Source organism: Peromyscus leucopus, chromosome 20 (assembly GCF_004664715.2).
Source record: "Peromyscus leucopus breed LL Stock chromosome 20, UCI_PerLeu_2.1, whole genome shotgun sequence".
Taxonomy (NCBI): domain Eukaryota; kingdom Metazoa; phylum Chordata; class Mammalia; order Rodentia; family Cricetidae; genus Peromyscus; species Peromyscus leucopus.
In genome coordinates, this window is record NC_051080.1 from 61,263,512 (window position 1) to 61,286,397 (window position 22,886).

Below are 22,886 nucleotides of genomic sequence, written 5' to 3' on the forward strand. Positions count from 1 at the left end.
TACAATAGTCATAAGTAAAATTTAATCTTTAAAAAAGTCAGGGATAAAAATATGCAAGAGAATCTTCTTATATTACATCCAGGAACTTTATAAAGCTATGTAGTCTCCCCAAAAAGGTTGCCATTCTTTTATGAGATGAGTCTTCTTGAGTTATAAACTTTCACACCATTTTGCATCGAAGAACGAGAATATTTAGTAAGTAACGCACCTATAGTTTGCTTCTCTCCGCACAAATCTCTGTGGGAATAAAAATAAACAAATGCCATGAATATTTTAGGGAACATAACGTGATACAGTACTGCTTACTTATCTCTACCTCCTAAAGCCATCTTTCTTTTTTGTTTGTTTGTTTGTTTGTTTGTTTCTCTGTGTAGCCCTGGCTATCCTGGAACTCCCTCTGTAGACCAGGCTGGCCTTGAACTCAGAGATTCACCTGCCTCTGCCTCCCAAGTGCCAGGACTAGACATGTGCAACAACACCTGGCTTACAGCCATCTTTCTAATAGTCATTCGAAAAGAACAGTGAAAACTCTGCTGTGGGATATTTGTAAACTGTGTGAAAATGTATTTGCTGTGACTGGTGTACTAAAAAGCTGAACAGCCAATAGCTAGGCAGGAGGTATAGGCGGGACTTCTGGGCAGAGAGAGAGGAAGGAGGAGGTGAATCTAGGCACAGTATCAGACGGCAGTGAGACATGGGAGGGAGTCAGACATAGAATGGAAGAAAGGTGAAAAGCCACAATGCAGAACATAGATTATATAAATGGGTTAAGTTATAAGAGCTAGCGGGACAAGCCTAAGCTAAGGCTGAGCTTTCACAATTAATAAAAAGTCTCCATGTTGTTATCTGTGAGCTGGTGGCTGACAACAAAGCCTGCCACACTACTGCTTCTAAGTCTTAATTGAACTGGGTAGATTAGATGTATCATTTCACTTAACCCTCACAAGAATAGGAGTAAGGAGTTCTTCAACCCTATATTAGACATGAGGAAACAAACTCAGGTCTTAAAAAGGGTCAAATTTTGCCAACGTGTGTGTATGACTTCAAAGTCCTGTGTTATTTCCATTATATCATTTAATCTTTAAATTAGAAATAGAGGGCTAGAGAGATGGCTCAGCGGTTAGGAGCACCGGCTGTGCTTCCAGAGGTCCTGAGTTCAATTCCCAGCAACCACATGGTGGCTCACAACCATCGGTAATGAGATCTGGCACCCTCTTCTGGCCACAGGTATACATGCAGGCAGAACACTGTATACATAATAAATAAAATAAATCTTAAAAAAAAATAATCAGAAATAGAAGCAATGTGATAAGTCAAAGAACCTGTATCCTAGGCTTGTCAGGTATGGGCTTGTCTAGATTGCCTGCACGTCTGGGACTTTAGTTTACCTCAAAAAGAAGACTGCCTGAAGCAGAGGCGATGACATGAGGGAAAGAGAGCTAGATCACAGAGGGCCATAAAGTTCACAGAAAGGGCTTGCTAAATATACTGTAAATGATTGTAAATAAAATGCAGAGGCCACTAGTAGTATGTTAAACAATAGAAAAAGCATACTATGCTCTAAGGTTTAAAGGATGGAGGAAATGAGTTGATTATGGAATTTTGGCAGTGAGAACATGGAAGACTCACTATATTGGTACTTTTCAATGTTTGCCAGTTGGTAGGTCATGGTAAACATCAACTTTGAGAAGAGAAAAAGGAAGTCACTGTATTTATTCAGGCCTGGATGAGGGCACCCAGGGAACCACGAACAAAAGAGAGAATGTAGCTGGGCCTAGTAATACAGGTTTGTAACCCTGTAATCTTAGGCTCTTGGGATTAGAACAATCACAGACTGAGGGCCTACCTGAAATAGGAGTGGGTTCCAGGCCTACTCACACAACCTAGTAAGAACCTATCTCCAAAAAAAAAAAAAGAAAGAAAGAAAGAAAACTTAAGAAGGACGAGGGCCAATGAGATGGTTCAGCACATAAAGGCATTTGCAACCTGACGGCCTGAGTTCAATCTCGGGACTGAACATCACAGAAAGAAGGAACCCACTCTTAAAAGCTGTCATCTGATTTCCACATATGAGCCATGACACACACTCCCCCGCTCTCCCTCAAACAAATAAACAGGGCTGGAGATAAAGCTGAGTGGCAGAGCACTTGCCTAGTTCAATCAGGCATTTTCCTATGAAGGAAAGAAAAGGACATGGGGTCAGCAGGTCGCTTGGCAGTCTGGGTGACACTATAGACCATGTGTGGTGGGGATGACCCAGTATGGGAGAAAAGAGATAACTCAAGAAGCCAGGTCTCAGAAAGGGCCAGAGGAGATGGCTGTAGTGCAGAGGGAGGACTGGCCTCAAGAGGAGGAAGAGTGGGGCTGGAGAGATGGCTCAGTGGTTAGGGGCACTTGCTCCACAATCATGAGGACTGGATTTTAGATCCCTGCACTCATGCTACCACACTGGTTGTTATGTGTGGGGTGGGGCACCAGCATCACCACCCCCACACATACACACACATACACAGGCATGCGCACACTCCCACATACACAAAGACTAAATAGATAAATAAATAAAACTAAAAAGAAGAAAAGAACAACACCATAAGCAATGCCTCAGGCAGCAGGAAAGCTAGGAGGCGGCAATCAATGAGAGGTATCTACCTTTGGGACATGGGTACATTTACTCTCCTCAGAAGAACTGTGACTTTTGTAGGAAGTACAGCAGAGAAATGATTATAGAAGGAATGTTAAGGCGAAAAGATAATACACACTCCACCCTCAGGATGAATAACCAGACAATGATAGAGCAGGCCATCTGAGAAAGTTTCAAGGGACACTGTATGCTCGGGGACTACACGGCACTGTCGTGTTCGGGTCATAAATCTGAAACCCTGTGCCACATCTTACAGAACAACCATCGTAACCCATTCTGGCTGAATCACTTACTGGATATATGGAGCGATGTCTTCTTCCGTCCACTTTTCTCTTAGAGAGAAGAGACTATTAAAACGCTCCTGTGTTCCCTCCGGCAAATCATCGACTTTGAGCAAAAAGATGATTTCTGGTCTTGAATTCCTATCCACCAGTGCTAAACCCTACCACAGACAAGAAGGGGAAAGGGCAGCTGAAGTAATGAAGTAATAAATATGACTCGTTTCTTTGGCCATTAGGTTTAGCCCAAGGAATTTAAAACACCAGAGACATGAAACTTTACAGAAAGTCTAGCCAGAGACTTACAGGGCGCCATTTTCATAAAAGAGTTCCTTCAAGCTGTGATTTCTTTGCCCTCTCTAACCTGGCTGCCACTGCCATCATTTTACCCGGATAGCTTCAGTGGCAGCTGTCACCGGTGGCCAGTCACTGCCAAGTGCAGAAAGCCCTTTCCTTGGCTTCCTGGCTCATCTTACCAGCCCCATTTTCTTTCTTTCTTTTTTGTTGTTGTTATTTTGTCTTTTTTTTTTTTTTTTTTTTTTTCCCAGAGCTGGGACTGAACCCAGGGCCTTGCGCTTGCTAGGCAAGCGTTCTACCACTGAGCTAAATCCCCAACCCCTCATTTTCTTATTCATGTCCACACACACACACACCCCTTTCCTTTTCATCTCTTTCCACCTCAGACGCCACTGCCTTCTCTTCTGTCTTAATGTGTAGTTTCCCAGACCTCCACCTCAGCCCACTACCTACTTCTCCACCCGTCCCGGGGTGACCTCACCCTACCCCACAGCCTCCAGGGCCCTGGCTCATGACTGGAACATTTGCACCTTCTCCTCAGATACCTCTTCTGAGCCCCAGAGCCACATGTCCAGATTACAGAGGACACCTGCTCCGTTCCCACTGCTTGGCGAAACAGGAAATCTAGATAACCTAAGTTCTGGTATTCAAATCCCATACCTGAGTGGTTGGGAGTCGCCGTAAGATTTCGCTATCCATCACCCAGATTCTATTTCTGTTTATTTGTTTTTTTTACACTTTTTAGTGTGTGTGTGTGTGTGTGTGTGTGTGTGTGTGTGTGTGTGTAGTATAGTGTAGGGCAGAGGGAATATGTGCACTTGACAGCACACATGTAGAAATCAAAAGACAAATTAAGAGTCATTTCTCTCTGTCCATCACGTGGGTCCTAAAGATGAAACCCGGGGTGTGAGGTTTGGTGGCAAGCACTTTTACCTACTGAGTGCCATTTCTTGCCTCGAGGTGTTATCTAATTCTCTGGCCAGTATTCTTTGAGTGGGGGGAGGGGAGGGAGAGTAGTTTGTTTGTTTGTCCCCTCCCCCCTTTTTTGAAGCAAGGTCTTCTCTAGCCCAGACTGACATAACCTCATTGTGTAGCCGAGGATGATCTTGAACTCCTGATCCTCTGGCCTCTACCCTAAATGCTGGGGGTTGAACTGAGGGCTTTGTGGGTGCTAGGCAAGTGTTCTACCAACTATGCCACATCTGTGGCCCCAGCAACTGTGCATAAGTACTGGGGGAAGTTAAAGGACTCTGTGATGGGGCAAATGAAGGCTGTACCCTGTACCCCTAACGGGGGTCTAGGAGAATAATAGCTCCCAGTTGAGCTCCAGGGCAAGAATCACCTCGTCCAGTCAGATGTCACCCGGAGAGCCTCAGGCACAGCCCCCCACCAGCCTTACCTTGAGCTGATCAAGCCGAGTGGTCATTCCCTCGGGGACACTCTGCTGCCACACCTCCTGGAACTCGGCGAGGTTAAATTTCACAGCGTTCTGCAGCAGCATCTCTGCGGTCACTCGGCATATTTTGTCCTCATTCAGTTCAAAATAAACTTCATCTAAGGAAACGGCGTCAGACGGGTGCATGCGTCTCTTTTTTAAAATGGCATTGGTCTATTTATTGATTTGTGTGTACATGCATGGACCCATATGGGCTCTCATATGCCACTGCATGAACATGGAGGTCAGATGACCACTTTGAAGAGTCTGTTCTCACCTTGTACTAGGGATAAAGCTCAGGTCATCAGACTTGGCTCAGCCACCTCACTGACACTGTATTATCTAATTATTCAGTACAACATCAGTACTTCCTTTACCTCAGCAGAATGTCTTGAAAGGAATCCTGTATCTCTGTCCACCTCCCACAGTCCCATGGTTCTTATTAACACCAATAGACTTGTTTATCACACGATTTAAAATCCCTATTAGAATACTTTCCAATCTTTACCTTCATCCATGTATTTTTTTCCATAGCATTTAAGACAGTGTTCAATCATTTCTCTGAAAATTTAAAACATACAAGAAAACTTATCAGCATCTTATAAACATTTTAAACCCAGTTGCTAACTATACACTCATATAAATTAGGGATTTGAAATATTAAATTTACTTGGATGATAAATAATACTTAAAAGAACTAATTTAAATATTCTAGGAAATGTCACATACTAGGCCTGTGCTACACATTTTGCATGAATTATAGTCATACATTCATTGCTATACAGTAGCTCAAACACAGCCATTAATTTTGTGTGTGTGTGTGACCAAAACAAAAAGCAGAAAAGATGATGCAGATTTATTCACCCCAGTGACCCAAAGTCTCAAATCCTTTCTGGTTGTATATTTTTAATTTTCTCACCACCCCTGGGCTACAGAGCAGCTCAGAGGTTAAGAGCACTTGCTGTTCTTACAGAGGACCCAGGTTCAGTCCCAAGCACCCACCTGGTGGCTCAGAACCACCGGTTAACTCCAGTTCCAGGGATCTGAGGCCCTCATCTGCCCTCTACAAGCAGCAGGCATGTACATGATGCACATACATGCATGCAGGCAAAAAACCTCATACACATAAAATAAAAAATAAATATTTAAAAAAAAATTTTTTGTATATCAGAATATAAATTCTATGCCCCCAGTTTACTTCTTGTCTGAAAAAGAATTTCATTATCTTAAAGAAATCTGCAGAGACAAATAATGGAAACACTCACTCTGGCTCCAGAGGTCCAAGTTCCTGCAGGCATACATTCAAGGGAACTCTACTAAAAGACCATGATTCGGAGTCCACGAGCTGAGTTATGTGATTCAGAAGTTTGATCTCATAATCAAATTCAAGAATCCTCCAATAACCTACAAATGCCAAATATCAAACGTACCAAAGAACATTGTAAGTGAAGTGACTAGATAATCAATAAATAAAGCAACAACACCCTCTTACCCATAAGGCATTGTGGTGGCTACTGTTAACTGTCAACTAGACACAATCTCGAGTGCCCTGGAAAGAGACTCTCAGTGAGGGATAGCCTGAGGTAACCTGTGCTGCATGATGCTGCTGAAAGTGACTCTCTGATCACAGCTATCTGAAAACGCGTTCTCACAGCACAAAGAAGCCCAGCTCACTAGAGAGATGACAGATTCTGCTGCGGTGTGGACACGAACAATAACCACTGGGGGGTCAAGATATCTTTCCCTAGTTCTAAAGAAACTGGCTACAAACGTACACAATGGAATTTTCTTCAGCAGTAAAGAATGAAATGATGACATTCGAAGGAAAATGGATGGAAGTGGAGAACACTATGTTAAGAGAGATGAACAAGACTGAGAAAGACAAATACCATGTTTTCTTGAATACATAGAATCCAGATTTAAATTTGTGTGTGCGTGCGCTCGTGTGTGTGTGTGTGTGTGTGTGTGTGTGTGTAGGTGTGTATGAAGACACATTTATATGTACGATGTGAAGGCAGAAATAAGATTATAAGGAAGAGGTCTAATGGGGTGGGGAAGGAATAAAAATTAAAGGAATATACATGTCATTAAACCAAAAGGAAGCCTATTTGCAGGGCAGAAGGTCATCTCCAAGAGAAGGCAGACAGATGATGGAGGGGACAAACAGGTGATGGAGGGGGCAGACAGGTGATGGAGGGGGCAGACAGGTGATGGAGGGGCAGACAGGTGATAGAGGGGGCAGACAGTTGATAGAGGGGGCAGACAGGTGATGGAGGGGGCAGACAGATGATGGAGGGGACAAACAGGTGATGGAGGGGGCAGACAGGTGATAGAGGGGGCAGACAGGTGATGGAGGGGGCAGACAGGTGATAGAGGGGGCAGACAGGTGATGGAGGGGGCAGACCGGTGATGGAGGGGGCAGACAGGTGATGGAGGGGGCAGACAGGTGATGGAGGGGGTAGACAGGTGATGGAGGGGGCAGACAGGTGATGGAGGGGGTAGACAGGTGATGGAGGGGGCAGACCGGTGATGGAGGGGGCAGACAGGTGATGGAGGGGGCAGACAGTTGATGGAGGGGGCAGTAGGAGGGTGGCCTATATAGAACAAAGTATAATGACATATACATGAAAATGTCACAGTGAGCCAGGTGCACTGTGGTGCACACCTTTAATCCCAGCACTCAGGAAGCAGAGGCAAACGGATATCTGAGTTTGAGGCTAGCCTGGTCTACAGAGTGAGTTCCAGGACATCCAGGGCTACACAGAGAAACCCTGTCTTGAAGAAAACAAACAACAACAGATGTCACTGTGGACTATGTCTCTTGGTATGCTAACCATAAAATTAATTTGAAAGACACCTGTCCCTATTTCTGTGAAGGAATCTGAAATGCCATTGGATATGGTAGTGTATACCTATGACCCTAGCATTCTGGAAGTTGAGGCAGAAGAATCTCAAATGTTCAATGCCAGTTGGCTACATAGCAAGTTCAAGTTCTAGGCCAGCCAGGGCTACAGAGCAATGGCCTACAGGAATTTAAAATGTCAATTTAAAACCAATGGCCCAGATACCACTTTCAAAAATAAACTCAAATTCTTATCTATCATTTTGCCAGGAAAATTTCTGTATATTCTGGAAAAAATCAAAAGTGTCATTAAGAGCCGAGTGGTATTTAATCTCAGCACTTGGAAGGCAGAGGCAGGTGAATCTGAGTTCGAGGCTAGCCTGGTCTGCAGAGAGAGTTCCAGGATGGCCAGGGCCACAGAGAGAAACCCTATCTCAAAAAAAGGGGGCGTGGGGGGGGGGACACACCACACACATGCAGAATTTTCCATATTTAAGGGCAAGGCACACAAAAGCTAATCTTGTTTGTAAGATTATGAGCAAAATGAATAGCATATCCACAAACCATACTGATTTTCTTCTTCTTAACTAATAGGTGAAGAATCAAGATGTTTCTCTAGGCAAGCTAAGAGTGGGTTCATAGTGGCATAGTGGCACATACCTTTAGCACCAGTACTTGGGAAGCAGAGGCAGGGGGATTTTCATGAGTTCCAAACTAGCCTGATCTATTTAGTGCGGTGATTCTCAACCTTCCTACTTCCTTTAACATAGTTCCTCATGTTGTGGTGACCTCCAACCATAAAATCATTTTCGTTGCCAATTCATAATCATAATTTTGCTACTGTTATCTGATATGCAGGATACACGATATGTGACCCTTGTGACAGTCATTTGACTCCCAAAGGGGTTGAGACTCTTAAGCTGAGAACTGCTGATTCAGTGAATTCCAGGCCAGCCAGGGCTATGGAGTGAGACCCTGCCTCAAGCAGATAGCTAGATGGATAGATGGATGGGTGGATGGACAGACGGACAGACGGATGGATAGCTCATAGATGCTTACAAACATGGACTCAGTGATGACTACAGATCCAGATGCTGACAAAAATGCTATACTCCAGAGCAGAGGTCAATCAAACTCTTAAAGGAGGCACCACAGAACTCTTCTTCATCAACCTCTGAGCTCAACCTACCTGGATCTTCCACATGTGCTGAAATTATAAATAATGCATGTTCATCAGCACACTGGCATTAGCATCTGAAGAAGCACAGCACACTTCCCAAGCTATTTGAAAATTTAAGGAAGTTGTTGACCTGATTCCAATCCAAAGATCTAGCACTGATGCCATGTCTGTCATTAACACAATCCCAGGCCCTTGCTAGGACTCAATTTTTTACCGATTTAAAAATTGATTTAAGCCAGGTGTGGTGGTGCATGCCTTCGGGAGGCAGAGACAGGTGGATCTCTGAGTTTGAGGCCAACCTTGTCTATATAGTAAGTTCTAGGACAGCCAGGGCTATAAAGAGAAACCCTGTTTCGAAAAACCAAAATAAATAAATAAATAAAATAAAAGTCAATGTAAATGAAAAGACCAGACTACTTGATATTTAAAGACTTTTAAAGGGAAAGGTCTGTAGTGAGTGGTTCAAATGTCACTGTTCACAGACTGACAGAATGACCTCATGTAACGATCATCTTATAGGCTAGTGCAAGACACACATCATCACTGTGTGTGTGTGTTTGTGTTTGTGTGTTTGTGTTAGGATTCACACACATACTCAACAAGTACTCTTCCACTCCTAATATTATCACCTTTTGAAGCTAAAAGGAAATTAAACAAGCATGCAACCTGGCTAAGGTATCCCAAAGCTTCTCACTCACTTAGGATACAGTCCCGTCATTATGAATGGTAATAGTTACGCTACCTCCAATCTCACAGGCATTCAGGACTTGTAACTGGGCCATTATTTCTTCCTCGCTTGCCTGAATTTGATCAAGCAAATCTTCAGTTGTATACTGAAACAAACAAAATAGATACGTATCTTCATGATTTGAGAAACATTACCTTCTTAGTTTTCTAATTGAGTTTTGGAGAAGTAGTAAACAGAGATGGTGACAGTATGAATAGTTTCTTCTGTTAATGCATAATGATCATAACACAAAATCAAAATCTGTCTTAAAACGGGGCAAATCTTGATGCCCTTGCACTTGGCAATGGATTATTGACTAGGACACTAAGAACACAAATGACAGAAGAAAGAACATATGCCAGGTGTGATGGCACACACCTGTAATCCTAGCCCTTGGCCAGCGGAAGGAAGAACTTGAGTTAGCCTGGGCTACACAGTTTGATCCTATCTATAAAACAAAAACAAAGAAAGAACAAGAAAAGGAGGAGGAAGAAGAGGAGGGCAGGGAGGAAGAGGAGGGTCATCAACGAGACTTGGTAAAAAGGATCAAGTTTTGTACTTCAGAACGCTGTTTGCTGGTCACGGTGTTGCACACCTGTGAGGGAAGTGCTCTGGAGGTGGAGGCAGGGGGATCAAGGTCCGGTCCAAGAGGTGGTAAGATGGCTCAGCAGCAAAAGGTTTTTGATGGGTAAAGACGCTTGCCATTGCAAGCCTGATACCCAGAGTCTGATTCCTGGAACCCATGTAAAGGTGGAAGGAGAGAACCTGACTCCACAAAGCTGTCCGTCCTCTGACCTCCACACTCAGGTCATAGGATGGATACCCACCCACCTCCTCATATGCATATCCAGCACACACCAGTCTCAAAAATGAAACAGAGAGGGCTGGTGAGATGGCTCTGTAGGTAAAGGTGGTTGCCACCAAGTCTGATGACTTAAGTTCAATGCCCAGAATCCACAAGGTGAGAGAGAGAACCTGAGCCTGCAAACTGACCTCTGACCTCCATACTCAGGTTATGGCACATGAGCACCACTACTACCCACCACACATACCAAATAAATAAATAAATGTAAAAACAAAACACCTACCTATACAAAAGGACAAATAAATATATGTTTGCACTTATATAGTATATTAATAGTGAAATTCATAGAGACAAGAAGTAGTGAGTGGTTGCCATTTCCTGGGAGTAGGAGGTTATCATTTAATTAGTAGGGAGTTTGTGAAGATAAAATGTTCTAGAGATAGATGGTGTTGGTGATGGCACATCACCATGAACGCACTAAATGCTACTGAACTTATTAAAATGGTAAGTGCTGTGTCATGTGTACTTTTATCACAATAAAAAGAAATCAAGTTGCCAGGTGGTGGTGGTGCATGACTTTAATCCCAGCACTTGGGAGGCAGAGACAGGCGGATCTCTGTGAGTTCAAGGCCAGCCTGGTCTACAAAGTGAGTTCCAGGACAGCCAGGGCTGTTACAGAGAGTATATAAAGTGATACCCTCAAAGAAAAAATAATAACACTAATCATTGTCATCATCAAGTCAGGCCGAATATGGTGCACACGCCTTTAATAGCAGCACTCGAAGCAGAGGCAGGCAGATCTCTGTGAGGCCAGCCTGGACTACATAGTGAGTTCCAGAACTACATAGAGATCTTGTCTCAAAAAACAAAAACAAAACTCAAAGTCAGGCATGGCACACATTTATAATTCCAGCATTCATGAGGCACAAACAGGAAGATTGCTCCAAGTTCAAAGCCAGCCTGGTGTACAGGCCAGTACACACAGTAAGACATTCTCTCAAAAAGGGGGGGGGGAGAAATTAAGAAAGTAAAGAGATAAAAGTGAATATATTTGCATTGTATGTACCTATTAAGGAACTATATTTCACTTTTTTTTATAAGAAAGATAAATAAGTAACACAATTTAAAATGAGGGAAAAGAATTGAACAAACATTTCTCTAAAGATATATAAATTGCCAATAAAGCTGAGTATGTTGGCATACACTTGGAATTCCAGTATTAAGGAGCAAAGTTGAGGCAGAAGACCAACTTGGGGAGCTTGGGGCTACATAGGAAGGACCAGTCTCAAAAACAAAACAAACAAACAAAAAACCTGGGGCTGGAGAGATGGTTCAGTAATTAACCACTGGCTGCTCCTCCACAGCACCCAGGGTTCAATTCCCAAAGCCCACATGATGGGTCGCAGCTGTCTTCAGTTTCTGAGAACTCAGTGGGTCCGTAGGTCTGGCTTCCATGGACACTTCACACACACAGTGCACAGACACACAAGCAGGCAAAGCACATGAAATAAAGTCTCCAAAAAAAACAAAATAAAACTCAAACAAACAAGCAAAAAAGACAATCAGGGTCTAGGGATACAGCCCAGGTAGAGTGCTTCCGAAGCATGCGGGAAGCTCTGGGTCCCATCTCCAGTGCTAAAGATACCCTCCATTGTAGTGCAGGCCTGTAATACCAGCATTTAGGAAGTACAGACAGGAATATCAGGACTCCAAGGTCATCTTCAACTACATAGTAAGTTTGAGGCCAACCAGTAATCAATGAGATCCTGTCTCAAAAGAAGACAATCAATCAGAACAAGAAAGATGATCAGCATCATTAGTTATGAGGAAATGGCCACTGAAACTGTAACAGGGTATCACTTCATATACTTACCTAAAGCCTGAAGCACACACTAGCCCCAGGTCATCTCCCATCCAATTCCTAACTCAGCCCAATCCTGCTTTGTTTCTTGTTTTGATTCAGCAAGTCCTAATCCAATCAAGACAATATTGTAAGACTGGGGTTACCAGGGCCCATACCACCAGGCCAGGCTCCTGCTTAGCTTCTGAGGTCACATGACATCAAGCATATTTAAATGGCAGTCCTTAACAACATGCCACTCTATATCGCCCCAGACAGCTTTATGTTTATGTCCAAAGGTTATGTTCAAACTTTTATAGCACAAATTTTAAAAAATAAGACTATCAGCCGGGCGGTGGAGGCACACGCCTTTAATGCCAGCACTTGGGAGGCAGAGCCAGGCGGATCTCTGTGAATTCGAGGCCAGCCTGGTCTACAAAGCGAGTTTCAGGAAAGGTGCAAAGCTACACAGAGAAACCCTGTCTCGAAAAACCAAAAAATAAAAAAATAAGACTATCACCAATAATGGATGATGGCACACACCCATAATCCCAGTACAAGAGGAAGCAGAGGCAGGAAGATGGCTTCAAGTTCCAGGCCAGTCAAGTCTACATAGCAAGATTCTATCTCCAAACAAATAAATAGATAGATAAATAAATTTGCATTTTAAAATTTCAAATAAAACCCGGAGATAATATTCTTACTTTTGAGCGGCTTGGATCCTCCTCCTTATGACTGTCGGGGCCTTCGTAGGTATTTTCCATCAGGAGCTTCTTCAGCTTTTTTAATTTAGGTCTGCATCTTCTTAATTCCCAATAATTATTAGAGAAACCAAAGATCTAGAAATCACAATGCAGCGTAAGCCTCTGTGGGCTTTCTCAAACATAAAACATTCTCACAAAGTCATCTTTGCTCTGTGGCACCTTTCCAGCCATCTCCACTACTTTGAAAAGCCCGTCAAGAAATACACCGCCACCAGGTGATGGTGGTGCACACCTTTAACCCCAGCACTCGGGAGGCAGAGCCAGGCGGATCTCTGTGAGCTGGAGGCCAGCCTGGGCTAGCTACCAAGTGAGTTCCAGGAAAGGTGCAAAGCTACACATAGAAACCCTGTCTCGGAAAAACAAAAAACAAAAAAGAATTACATTAAACCTCCAAAAACAAAAAACACAGGGTCTGGCATGGCAGCACATGCTTTTAATTACAGCATTCTGGAGACAGAGGGAAATGGATCTCTATGAGGTCCAGGCCAGCCTGGTCTAAGCACTATACACAAGTTCCAGACCAGCCAGGGGTACACAGTGAGACCTTGTCTCAAATAAATAAATAAATAAATAAATAAATAAATAAATAAATAAGCAAACAAAAATATGCCCATGACCTGGGATATAACTCAAAGGCAGACGAGGCAAGAGGATGAAGAGTTCAAGCCCAGCCTGGGCTACACTGAAAGACTGTCTCAGAAATCAACCACAAAACAAGAGGCTGGGAAGGGACCTCCCCTGGTAGAGTGCTTGCCCAGCCTGCAAGAAAGCCCCCATTTTCTCTGAGCACGTCTGCAGAAACCAGGGATGGTAGTGTATGCCTGGAGTCTCAGCACTTGGGAGCTGGAAGCAGCAAGATCAAGATCAGAAGTTCAGGGTCATCCTCAGCTATATAGCAAGTTCAGGACCAGCCTGGGCTACATCACACACACACACACACACACACACACACACACACACACATCGATAGCTCCCCTCTCCTAATACTGTATGAATCATTACAACTCCCAGCACGTTCCCTTGTTTCTTCAATTCTCTTTTTAAGGAAACAGCTACTCTGAGTCATTCTGAAAGAATCACGGGCTTTGCTTCAATTGTCACATGGTGACAACCAAGAAAAGTTGGAGACTTCTGTTTGGTAACTACCATTGGCATTCTCCAAAATAAATGTTTTACTGGGATCCATATTAACAAACTAACCTAACTTCAAAACTAAGACACACACTCCCTTCCAACCTCAAATTTTTTTCCTTTCTCTACCTCATAAATTCTACCAAATGTACTAGTTGTGGTATGAGGGATTCATTTTTCAAAACATATCTGTGGCATAATTTACTAAAAATAGTTAAAACTTTAAGAATGAGTCAGTCAGGGTTGGAGAGATGACTCAGTGACTTTAAGAACTGGTTGGCTGCTCTTCCAGAGGACCCGGTTCGATTCCCAGCACCCACATGGCAGCTCATAACCATCTGTAACTCCAGTTCCAGAAGTATCTGATGCCATCTTCTGGCCTCAAGGGGCACTGCATGCACATGGTTCACAGACGTAGCAGGCAGGCAAGACACCCACACAAAATATTTTTATAAAATAAAATAAAAATTTTAAAACAGAACAAGCTACCTAATAGCAAACAGACCACATTAAGAGAAAGACTGGATGTGTCTGAGACCAAAAAAAAAAAAAAAAAAAAAAAAGCCAAAGTGGGGTGGGGGGGGGAGAGAATTCACAAATTAAAAAAGAACTAAAATAATACTGAGACACTTCAAACTTTCAGTAAAGAAATTTTTAGACTTCTTATGATGACACATATCTTTTACCAAAAGTTTTTAACCAAAGGGAAGTTTGGAACCCAGAATGCCATTCTCAGACAAGGGTATAGGACAAAACAGTACCTCCGTGTGAACAATGTTACTCTGTGTTTCCTCCTTCTTCAGCTGGTCTGGAGTTTTGCAGCCAGGGATGAAGAGCAGCATGTTGGACGTGTCTGCTATCTTCAGGTCATAGGTCTTGTCTCTACTGCACAACACGGCTTGCTCGTCTTTGTCCCCTCGAATCACAAAACTACGGGAAAATGGGGGTGGGGGGGTGGAAGACACGGCTTATTGAGACACTAGTGGATACCTCATTTCAAATACTTCCCAGTTCCTCTGGCTTCTAGATTTAAAATTCAGCCTTGGGGCTGTACCTGTGGCACTTTGAAAGACACACACACACACACACACACACACACACACACACCCCTACCGCACCCCCAGGCTCAAGCATTTGAACACTTGAGCTCCAGTGGGTGGCACGACTGGGGGAGATTTTAGGAGGTGCGGCCTTGCAGGAAGAAGTGTGTCACTGAGGGTGAGCTTTGAGAGTGTAGAGCCTGGCCTTCTTCCAGCTCACTCTCTCAACTCTGTGCTTGCCACCAAAGATGTGAAGATGTGTCTCTCAGCTTCCTACTCCCACTGCACACCTACAGCTGACCGCCAGGTTCTCTCACAATGATGGACTCTTTTTTTTTAAGATTTATTTATTATGTATACAGTGTTCCGCCTGCATGTGTCCCTGCAGGCCAGAAGAGGGCACCGGATCTCATTATAGATGATTTTGAGCCACCATGTGGTTGCTGGGAATTGAACTCAGGACCTTTGGAAGAGCAGTCAGTGCTCTTAACCTCTGAGCCATCTTCCCAGGCCCACAATGATGGACTCTTAACATCCGGAATCATAAACACAAATGAAATTTTCCTTCTATAAGCTGCCTTGGTCAAAGTGGGATTTTTGTTTGTTTTGATTTTTTTTTAATGGCAAAACAGCCAAAAAAACTGATACAGGCCCCTGTGGCACAATAATGGAGTCCACAGAAAAAAACACCAGGACTTAGAGCTAGCTAGCTATCTGGTACCTAGCCAAGGAAAATTAATTAAATACAGGCAAGAAAGACTCCAAGAGACCAGAAGGCCAAATGTCACCACAGACAGGCTAAGAAAACCAGAAGACACTGCATCCAGATGCTTTAGTCATGATGCTGTGGTATGCAGCTGGCTGAAGGGCCAATGGTGACACTCACTCATGATTCTAGCCAGGAGGTGGAGGCAAGGGGATCAGAAGTTCAAGGCCATCCTCAGCTACATAGTAAGATGGTACACAGTGGGTCTGAGGTCAGCCTCATCTACTTGAGATCCTTTCTAAAAAGAAAACAACAAAACCAAAACCCCAAACAAACCAAAAAAGCAAAGGGAAAGAAAATGCCACAGCAGTCTTCTAAAACAGGCTAAAGCGGCACTTTACTTCTCAAACACACACAGAGACATCTTGGAGAAGACAGGCAGACTGGGATACAGTAGGTCTGGGATGAGACCTGGGGTTCCGCATCTCTCACAAGTTCCCAGAGGATAAGGATGCAGATGGTACGCACTCAAGTCCTCCTTGTTTAATTCTGCACAGTCAAAGGTTCACAGCATGGCCTAATCATTTGCTACATGGCAGAGAGACCTTGGGAAAAGAAGGCTGCATGAGAACCCTATTTACAAACCAGACTAAAGACTAGAGTTCACCACAACTGAAGAAGAGTAAAGGTGAAGGTGAGGGAGCTGGAGAGATGGCTCAGTGGTTAAGAATACTGGCTGTTCTTCCAAAGGACCTGGGTTCAATTCCCAGCACCCACATGGCAATTCCCAACTGTCTCTAACTCCAGTTCTAGGGAATCTGACACCTTCATACAGACATACATGCAGGAAAAACCCAAATGTACAATAAACAAATAAATAAATAAGGTGAAGGTGAGGAGGAGGGAGGAGGGCGAAAATGACCGAGATTCTGAGGTGCTGGTTCTGTTTTCGGCACCTATGAAGCATTTTATACTTTTGTGCACAACCAACTTCCCTCAAATAAACAATAAATAACCTAAAAGAGGAGACTGGACTTTTCCAAAACTAAACCTTTAGTTCGTGTAAGGAATAAGAGGGGTGTTGTTTGTTTGCTTGTTTGTTGACTCTTGGAGCCAATAATGTTTAATGCAGTGGTTCTCAACCTGTGGGTCGATACCCTTTGGGGGCTGAATATCAGATAGCCTGTATATCAAATATTTACATTATGATTCATAACATAGCAAAATTACAGTTATGAAGTAGCAGTGAAACAGTTTTATGGATGGGGTCAGCACAGCATGAGGTACTACTGTATTAAAGGGTCGCAGCATCAGGAAGGTTGAGAAGCTCTGATTTAATGGGTCTAAGCACCTACTCTTTAACAGTCATTTCTACATCCTATTACTACTCCCACTTCAAAACATTTTGTGCCGGGCGGTGGTGGCGCACGCCTTTAGTCCCAGCACTTGGGAGGCAGAGGCAGGCGGATCTCTGTGAGTTCGAGGCCAGCCTGGTCTACCAAGTGAATTCCAGGAAAGGCACAAAACTGCACAGAGAAACCCTGTCGGGGGGGGGGGGGGGGGGGGGGGGGGGGGGGGGGGGGGGGGGGGGGGGGGGGGGGGGGGGGGGGGGGGGGGGGGGGACATTTTGTTAGGAGTAGAAAGGTAAGATCAGGAGTTTAAGGTCACCCTTGGCTACAAGACCAGCGGAGGCCAGTCTAGGATACATGAGGCCCTGCCTCATAAAAACCAAAACCAAAAGTGAGGGGTACATTTTGTTCCAATTCTTGTTCAAGAATAAATAAATAAATAAAACGGGAGGCCGAGGTGCCAGTTCACCAGGTAAAAACCTACATGAAAAGCCAGATGGACTCATGGGCATCTGGAACCCAGCACTCCTGTGGGCAGATGGGGGTAGAGATACGAGAACTGGCCGGGGTACACGGTGAAGCTGTAGAAACAAGGGGCATTCTACCTCCCTCGAATACGGAGGAGAGAACCAACTCCCGGGAGTTGGCCTCTGGCTTCAAATCACACAAAGGTGTGTGCGCTCGCGCTCGCGCGCGCTCTCTCTCTCTCTCTCTCTCTCTCTCTCTCTCTGACACACATACACACACACACACACACACACACACACAAGGCTGGGGGGATGTATCTCACTCCATTGGTAGAGTGCTTGCCTAGCCTGCACAAAGCCCTGAGTTCACTCTCCAGCACAGCACAAGGCCAGTAGTAGTAGTGCACACCTAGAATCCCAGCACTGCAGAGTCGGAGGCAAGAGGATAAGACGTTCAAGGTCATCCTTGCCTGCAGAGTGAGTTTACTGCCAGCCTGGCTAGAGACTCTGTCTTGGAGGGGGGAGAGAGGGTGTCAAAAGGCACGTTTTAATATCTTGCTTTTGCCAACTAAATTAAATAATTACTGTAAATTAACTGAACAAAGAAAAGATCCTTCACACCTGAAGTCCTTCTTAATCTCCAATTCAGCTGGATGGAAATATGAAGTTTGGGGGCAATTCTCTTAAGGGCACTTTGTGACCAGCTGGTGAACTAGAACACAATGTGACGGGTCAAATATACAAACTCAAAGAGAGCCTAGATGGTCCGACTAAAATGAACCTGGGGAGGAAGCAACGCCTAAGGAAACACAAGAAGCAATCAATTGGCAGGAGTCACGTCTGCACAAAATAAACGGGTCCAAAACTAGTTGAGGGCAGTGGCAGGATGGCTCATTTGGTAAAGGTGCTTGCCTCTGGAAGAGCCACAAATATTCTTAACTATGACCCATGTCTTCAGCCAGCCCCTATTTTCCATCTTTTTCCCCCTACAGGACCTGGGATCCAAACTATAGCCTGAAGCCTATAATACAAGCGCTTTATCACTAAGCCCAAACCAGTTCCATCCAGGGCCCCTTGGTTTTAAAATCCAAGGTCTTGGCAGCAAACTTGTGGTTGACCTGGAATCAGAAACACCTCCAGTTCTTCAGTCAGTGACCGTAACCCCCCAACCAAGTCTACATCAGGCTTTAAACTTTTGCCTCATGTGTCCCACCTACTGTCCGAGTAAAAGAAACCCAAGTGGAAGGCAGGAACTCTCTATGTAGATACCGCCGCTATATTCTGAGATAGGACAACTATGTTCTGTAGAGTCCTTGGTATCACGGCTAAGGCCTTCAGAACTCCGTGGCGGCCTCTGTTCCTGACATTCTCCCGCTGGCATCTGTCTCTAAGTTCAGCTGAATCCTGCTAACATGTCAGTCTAGCAGAGAGAGGCATGGATTCCTCCTGGCAGATGACAGCAAACCGGGGATCCTCCCACCAGCCGCTCTTGGCCCAATCAAAGCAACTCTCTGGACCAGTTCCTCATTCGGAGACCCCACACTACAAAACTCAGCAGGTAGGTGGCCTTGCACGAGGCTGGGGATCGGCGTGCCCGGGGTACCCCCACCCACCCATCCTGGCTCACCTATGCCCGGCCTCCAGCTGCTGGCACAGTGCGGGGTCCAGCTCCAGCAGGCAGAAGTCGCCGGTGGCCGCGCCGCTGGTGCCGGGACCGAAGCTCAGGCAGTGCACCGTGGGCAGCAGCTCGGCAGCGTTCAGCTTGGCGACCTGCAACGTCGCGTCCACCTCCTCGCGGGTCCTCCGCGAAGCGGGCGGCCCAGGCATGCCGCGGCACCGAGAGGGGCGTGCCGCCGACCGTGGAGATCCGAACGCCCCGGGACTCCAAAAGCGCGCCAAGTCGGCGGGAGCGGGCTTCCGGGGAGGAGTGGGGCGTGTCAAACGGGGGAAGTCGGAAAGCGTCCGGGCGCTCTCGTCACAGAGCAGTTCGCTCACCGCGTGCGTGCAAATCCAGGATTGCTGAGGGCCAGCGTGGGTTTCCCCTGAGGACTCCAGGAAAGTCGCATTAGCTGTTCTGCCTCCCGACGGGGCCAAGCACAGAACTTGCACCCACCCCTTCCGCCGCACTGTGCCCGCCCCCTTCTTTCCCGCCAAAGCTGCCTTTTCTCTCCGGCTGTGGTGGGTCCTGGTAATGAGCTATCTTGTGTGCATAATTTCTTTAACCCGTGACCATGACCCAGTAAGGCAGGAATCCTGGTGATTGATCCCGTCATGCAAATGGAAGCAGGATGCTTGCCAGGGATGGCAGAGCCTGGAGATGGCAAAGTCTGAATCCAGGCTAATCTATATGGTGGCTCCAAAATTGCCCTGTCCAGTTTTATATAGACAGTCCAGGACCAGGACTAGCAGAATCAGATGCGGCATCTCACTTGTTTGGGCTTGGAGACGATCTAAGATGGGAGATAACACCTCCTGTTCGTTAAATACTTCATTTGTGTTAAGTGGTACATGAGACTTCTATCCGCTAAAAGCCGTATGCCTGGTTCTGGGAAGGCCCTGCAGGCTCCAGGGAAGAGTCCAGCTAATTCAGCACTGCAGGGTGTGATGTCTTCTTGACCAAAGTTTGCAATGACCTCAACTGTTTTAAGATGAAAACTCATACTTAGACTCACATCCATGAACTTTTAACTGCTTGGTTGGGAGCTCTCCAAGGGATGCCAGCAAACTCCCACAGACCTGGCTGCCCATGAAAGTTGAAACAGCCTAAAAGGAATAATTCTTCTTAGAGGGGGTGGCCTCCTACTCATTCCTGTAAATTAGACTTTAGTTGAAGTAGAAGAATGTATTGGTTGGGAATATTGAAGGGCTGAATTCCAAGGAAATGAACAAGTTTGTTTGCTATTTATTTTCCTCCCAAACCTTTTGATGAATCAATAGGAAAGCAATGGATCAGAGCATCCTCAGGATCTGCCAGAAGTTCTAGTTGGAGGAACAGTCAATCTATTACTTCATTAATCTTCTCTTTTAAAACATCTGAACCGCCTGGCATGGTGGTGCACACTTTTAATCCCAGCACTCAGTAGACAGAGACAGGCAAAGATCTCTGTGAGTTCGAGGCCAGCCTGGTCTTAAGTGAGATCCAGGACAGGCACCAAGACTACACAGAGAAACCCTGTCTCAAAACAACAACAACCAAAAAAAAAAAAAAAAAAAAAACATCTGAACCACCTGTCATGGTGGTGCATGCCTTTAGTCCCAGCACTCAGTAGACAGAGACAGGTGGATTGCTATGAGTCTGAGGCCAGCCTGGTCTACATAGTGAGCTCCAAGCCAGCCAAAAAGCTACATAGAGAGAGGCCATCTCAAAAAGCAAAACTCTGAATCTGTAAGGAAAATGATGGAGCAATGTACTGAACATGAAAGTGTTGAGAACTCATTAGTGGGTATCAGTGAGATGGCTCAAGGTTGTAAGTGTTTGCCATGCAAGCCTAATGATCTGACTTCAATCCCCAGAACACAGTGGAAGAAGAGACCCAACTCCCAAAAGTTGTTCTCTGACATGTACACATTCGCCATGGCACATACCCACCCATACTTTCACATGCACTTATAACCACACACAATAATAATAAAATTTTTTAAATATTTGGAAGATAACCAACCGTTGAAAGTGAACTATTAAAATGGAAGCAGGGCTGGAGAGATGGCTCAGTGGTTAAGAGCACCAACTGCTCTCCCAGAGGTCCTGAGTTCAATTCCCAGCAACCACATGGTGGCTCACAACCACCTGTAATGAGATCTGGTGCCCTCTTCTAGCCTGCAGGGACATATGCAGACAGAACACTGTATACATGATAAATAAATAAATCTTAAAAAAAAAAAAAAAAAAAAAAAAAAAAAAATGGAAGCATTCAAAGGTGCTTGCTGCCAAGGCTGATGACCTGAGTTCAATCCCAAGAATCCACAGTAGAAGGAGAGAAGCAACTTCTGAAAGTTGTCCTCTGACCTCCATGAGCCATGACAAGTGTGTACCACCCACACACACGATAATAAAATAAAAAAAAAATTGCCTGGCGATGGTGGCGCACGCCTTTAATCCCAGCACTCAGGAGGCAGAGCCAGGCAGATCTCTGTGAGTTCAAGGCCAGTTTGATCTACAGAGCAAGTGAGATCCAGGACAGGCACTAAAACTACACAGAGAAACCCTATTTTAAAAAATAAATAAATAAATAAAAATAAAATAAAATAATTTAGCTAGGTGGTGGTGGTGGCGGCGGCGGCGGCGGCGGCGGCGGCGGCGGCGGCGGCGGCGGCGCACGCCTTTAATACCAGCACTTGGGAGGCAGAGGCAGGTGGATCTCTGAGTTCAAGGCCAATATGGTCTACAGACTTAGTTCCAGGGCAGCCAGGGCTACACAAGAGAAACCCTGTCTCCCAAAACTAAAACCAAACAAACAAAAAACAACAACAAAAAAGGGTTGGGAGCATTCCCTACAACCAGAAGTAGTGTAGGATAGAGAGAAGAGGGACATTTTCAATAGACAGATCTGGCTTGGAATCCTACTTGTCTTCCGAGTGACATCTAGCAAACTACTTATTTTTTTCTAGCTTCAACCCCTTATATTTATCATTAATAATTGAATAATTTCACCTCTTTTTTTTTTTTTTTTTGGTTTGGTTTTTGGTTTTTCAAGACAAGGTTTCTCTGTGTGTAGCCGTGGCTGTCCTGGAATCAGCTCTGTAGACTAGGCTGGCCTCAAACTCATAGAGATCTGCCTGCCTCTGCTTCCCGAGTGCTGGAATTAAAACCATGTGCCACCACTGCCCAGTGAATAAGTTCATTTCTATTTAATGAGGCCAAGTTAAGTTTCTGGTCACTGCAACAAAATACCCCCCAACAAAAGCAACTTCAGCAAGAGTTTATTTTGGCTTGAAATCCAAAGGCGATACAGTCCATCTCCTCAGGGAAAAGGCATGGCGGCAGGAGCAGGCAGTGTCTGGTCACATTGCACCTGCAGTCAGGAGGCAGAGAGAAAGGAATGCTTGTGCTCACCCTGCTCTCAATACAGGACACGGTCCCAGCCCATGAGATGGAACTGCCCACACTTAGGGTGGATCTTCTCTCTTGAGTTAACCTCATCTACAAAATCCCTCACTGACATGCCCAGAGGTAGGTTTCTTTCCAGGGTGAGTCTAAATTCCGTCCAGTTGACAACCCAAAGTAGCCATCTTATTTCACTTCCTGCAAGCTGGACTTGGGTTTCTCTAAGAAAAATTAACGATTGTTTGTGCCAAGGAGTACTAACCCAGGCTGCTGGGGAAAGAGAGTTGTCATCAACAGCCATGGACCCTGGGTGCCCCACTCTACCAACCAACCAGACAAG

General features: G+C 45.0%; 1 protein-coding gene across 1 annotated transcript; it reads right to left on the reverse strand.

Moving 5' to 3' along the window:
• On the reverse strand, positions 1-19,596 carry Dscc1 (DNA replication and sister chromatid cohesion 1). The gene is made up of 9 exons (XM_028871914.2): positions 19,130-19,596; positions 14,702-14,870; positions 12,750-12,884; positions 9,416-9,506; positions 5,917-6,055; positions 5,160-5,212; positions 4,616-4,770; positions 2,935-3,083; positions 1-237 (listed from the first exon to the last, which is right to left on the reverse strand). The coding sequence occupies exons 1-9, from the start codon at positions 19,327-19,329 to the stop codon at positions 129-131; spliced, it is 1,200 nt and encodes a 399-aa protein (XP_028727747.1). The 5' UTR covers positions 19,330-19,596; the 3' UTR covers positions 1-128.
• Between the last annotated feature and the right edge of the window lie 3,290 nt (positions 19,597-22,886).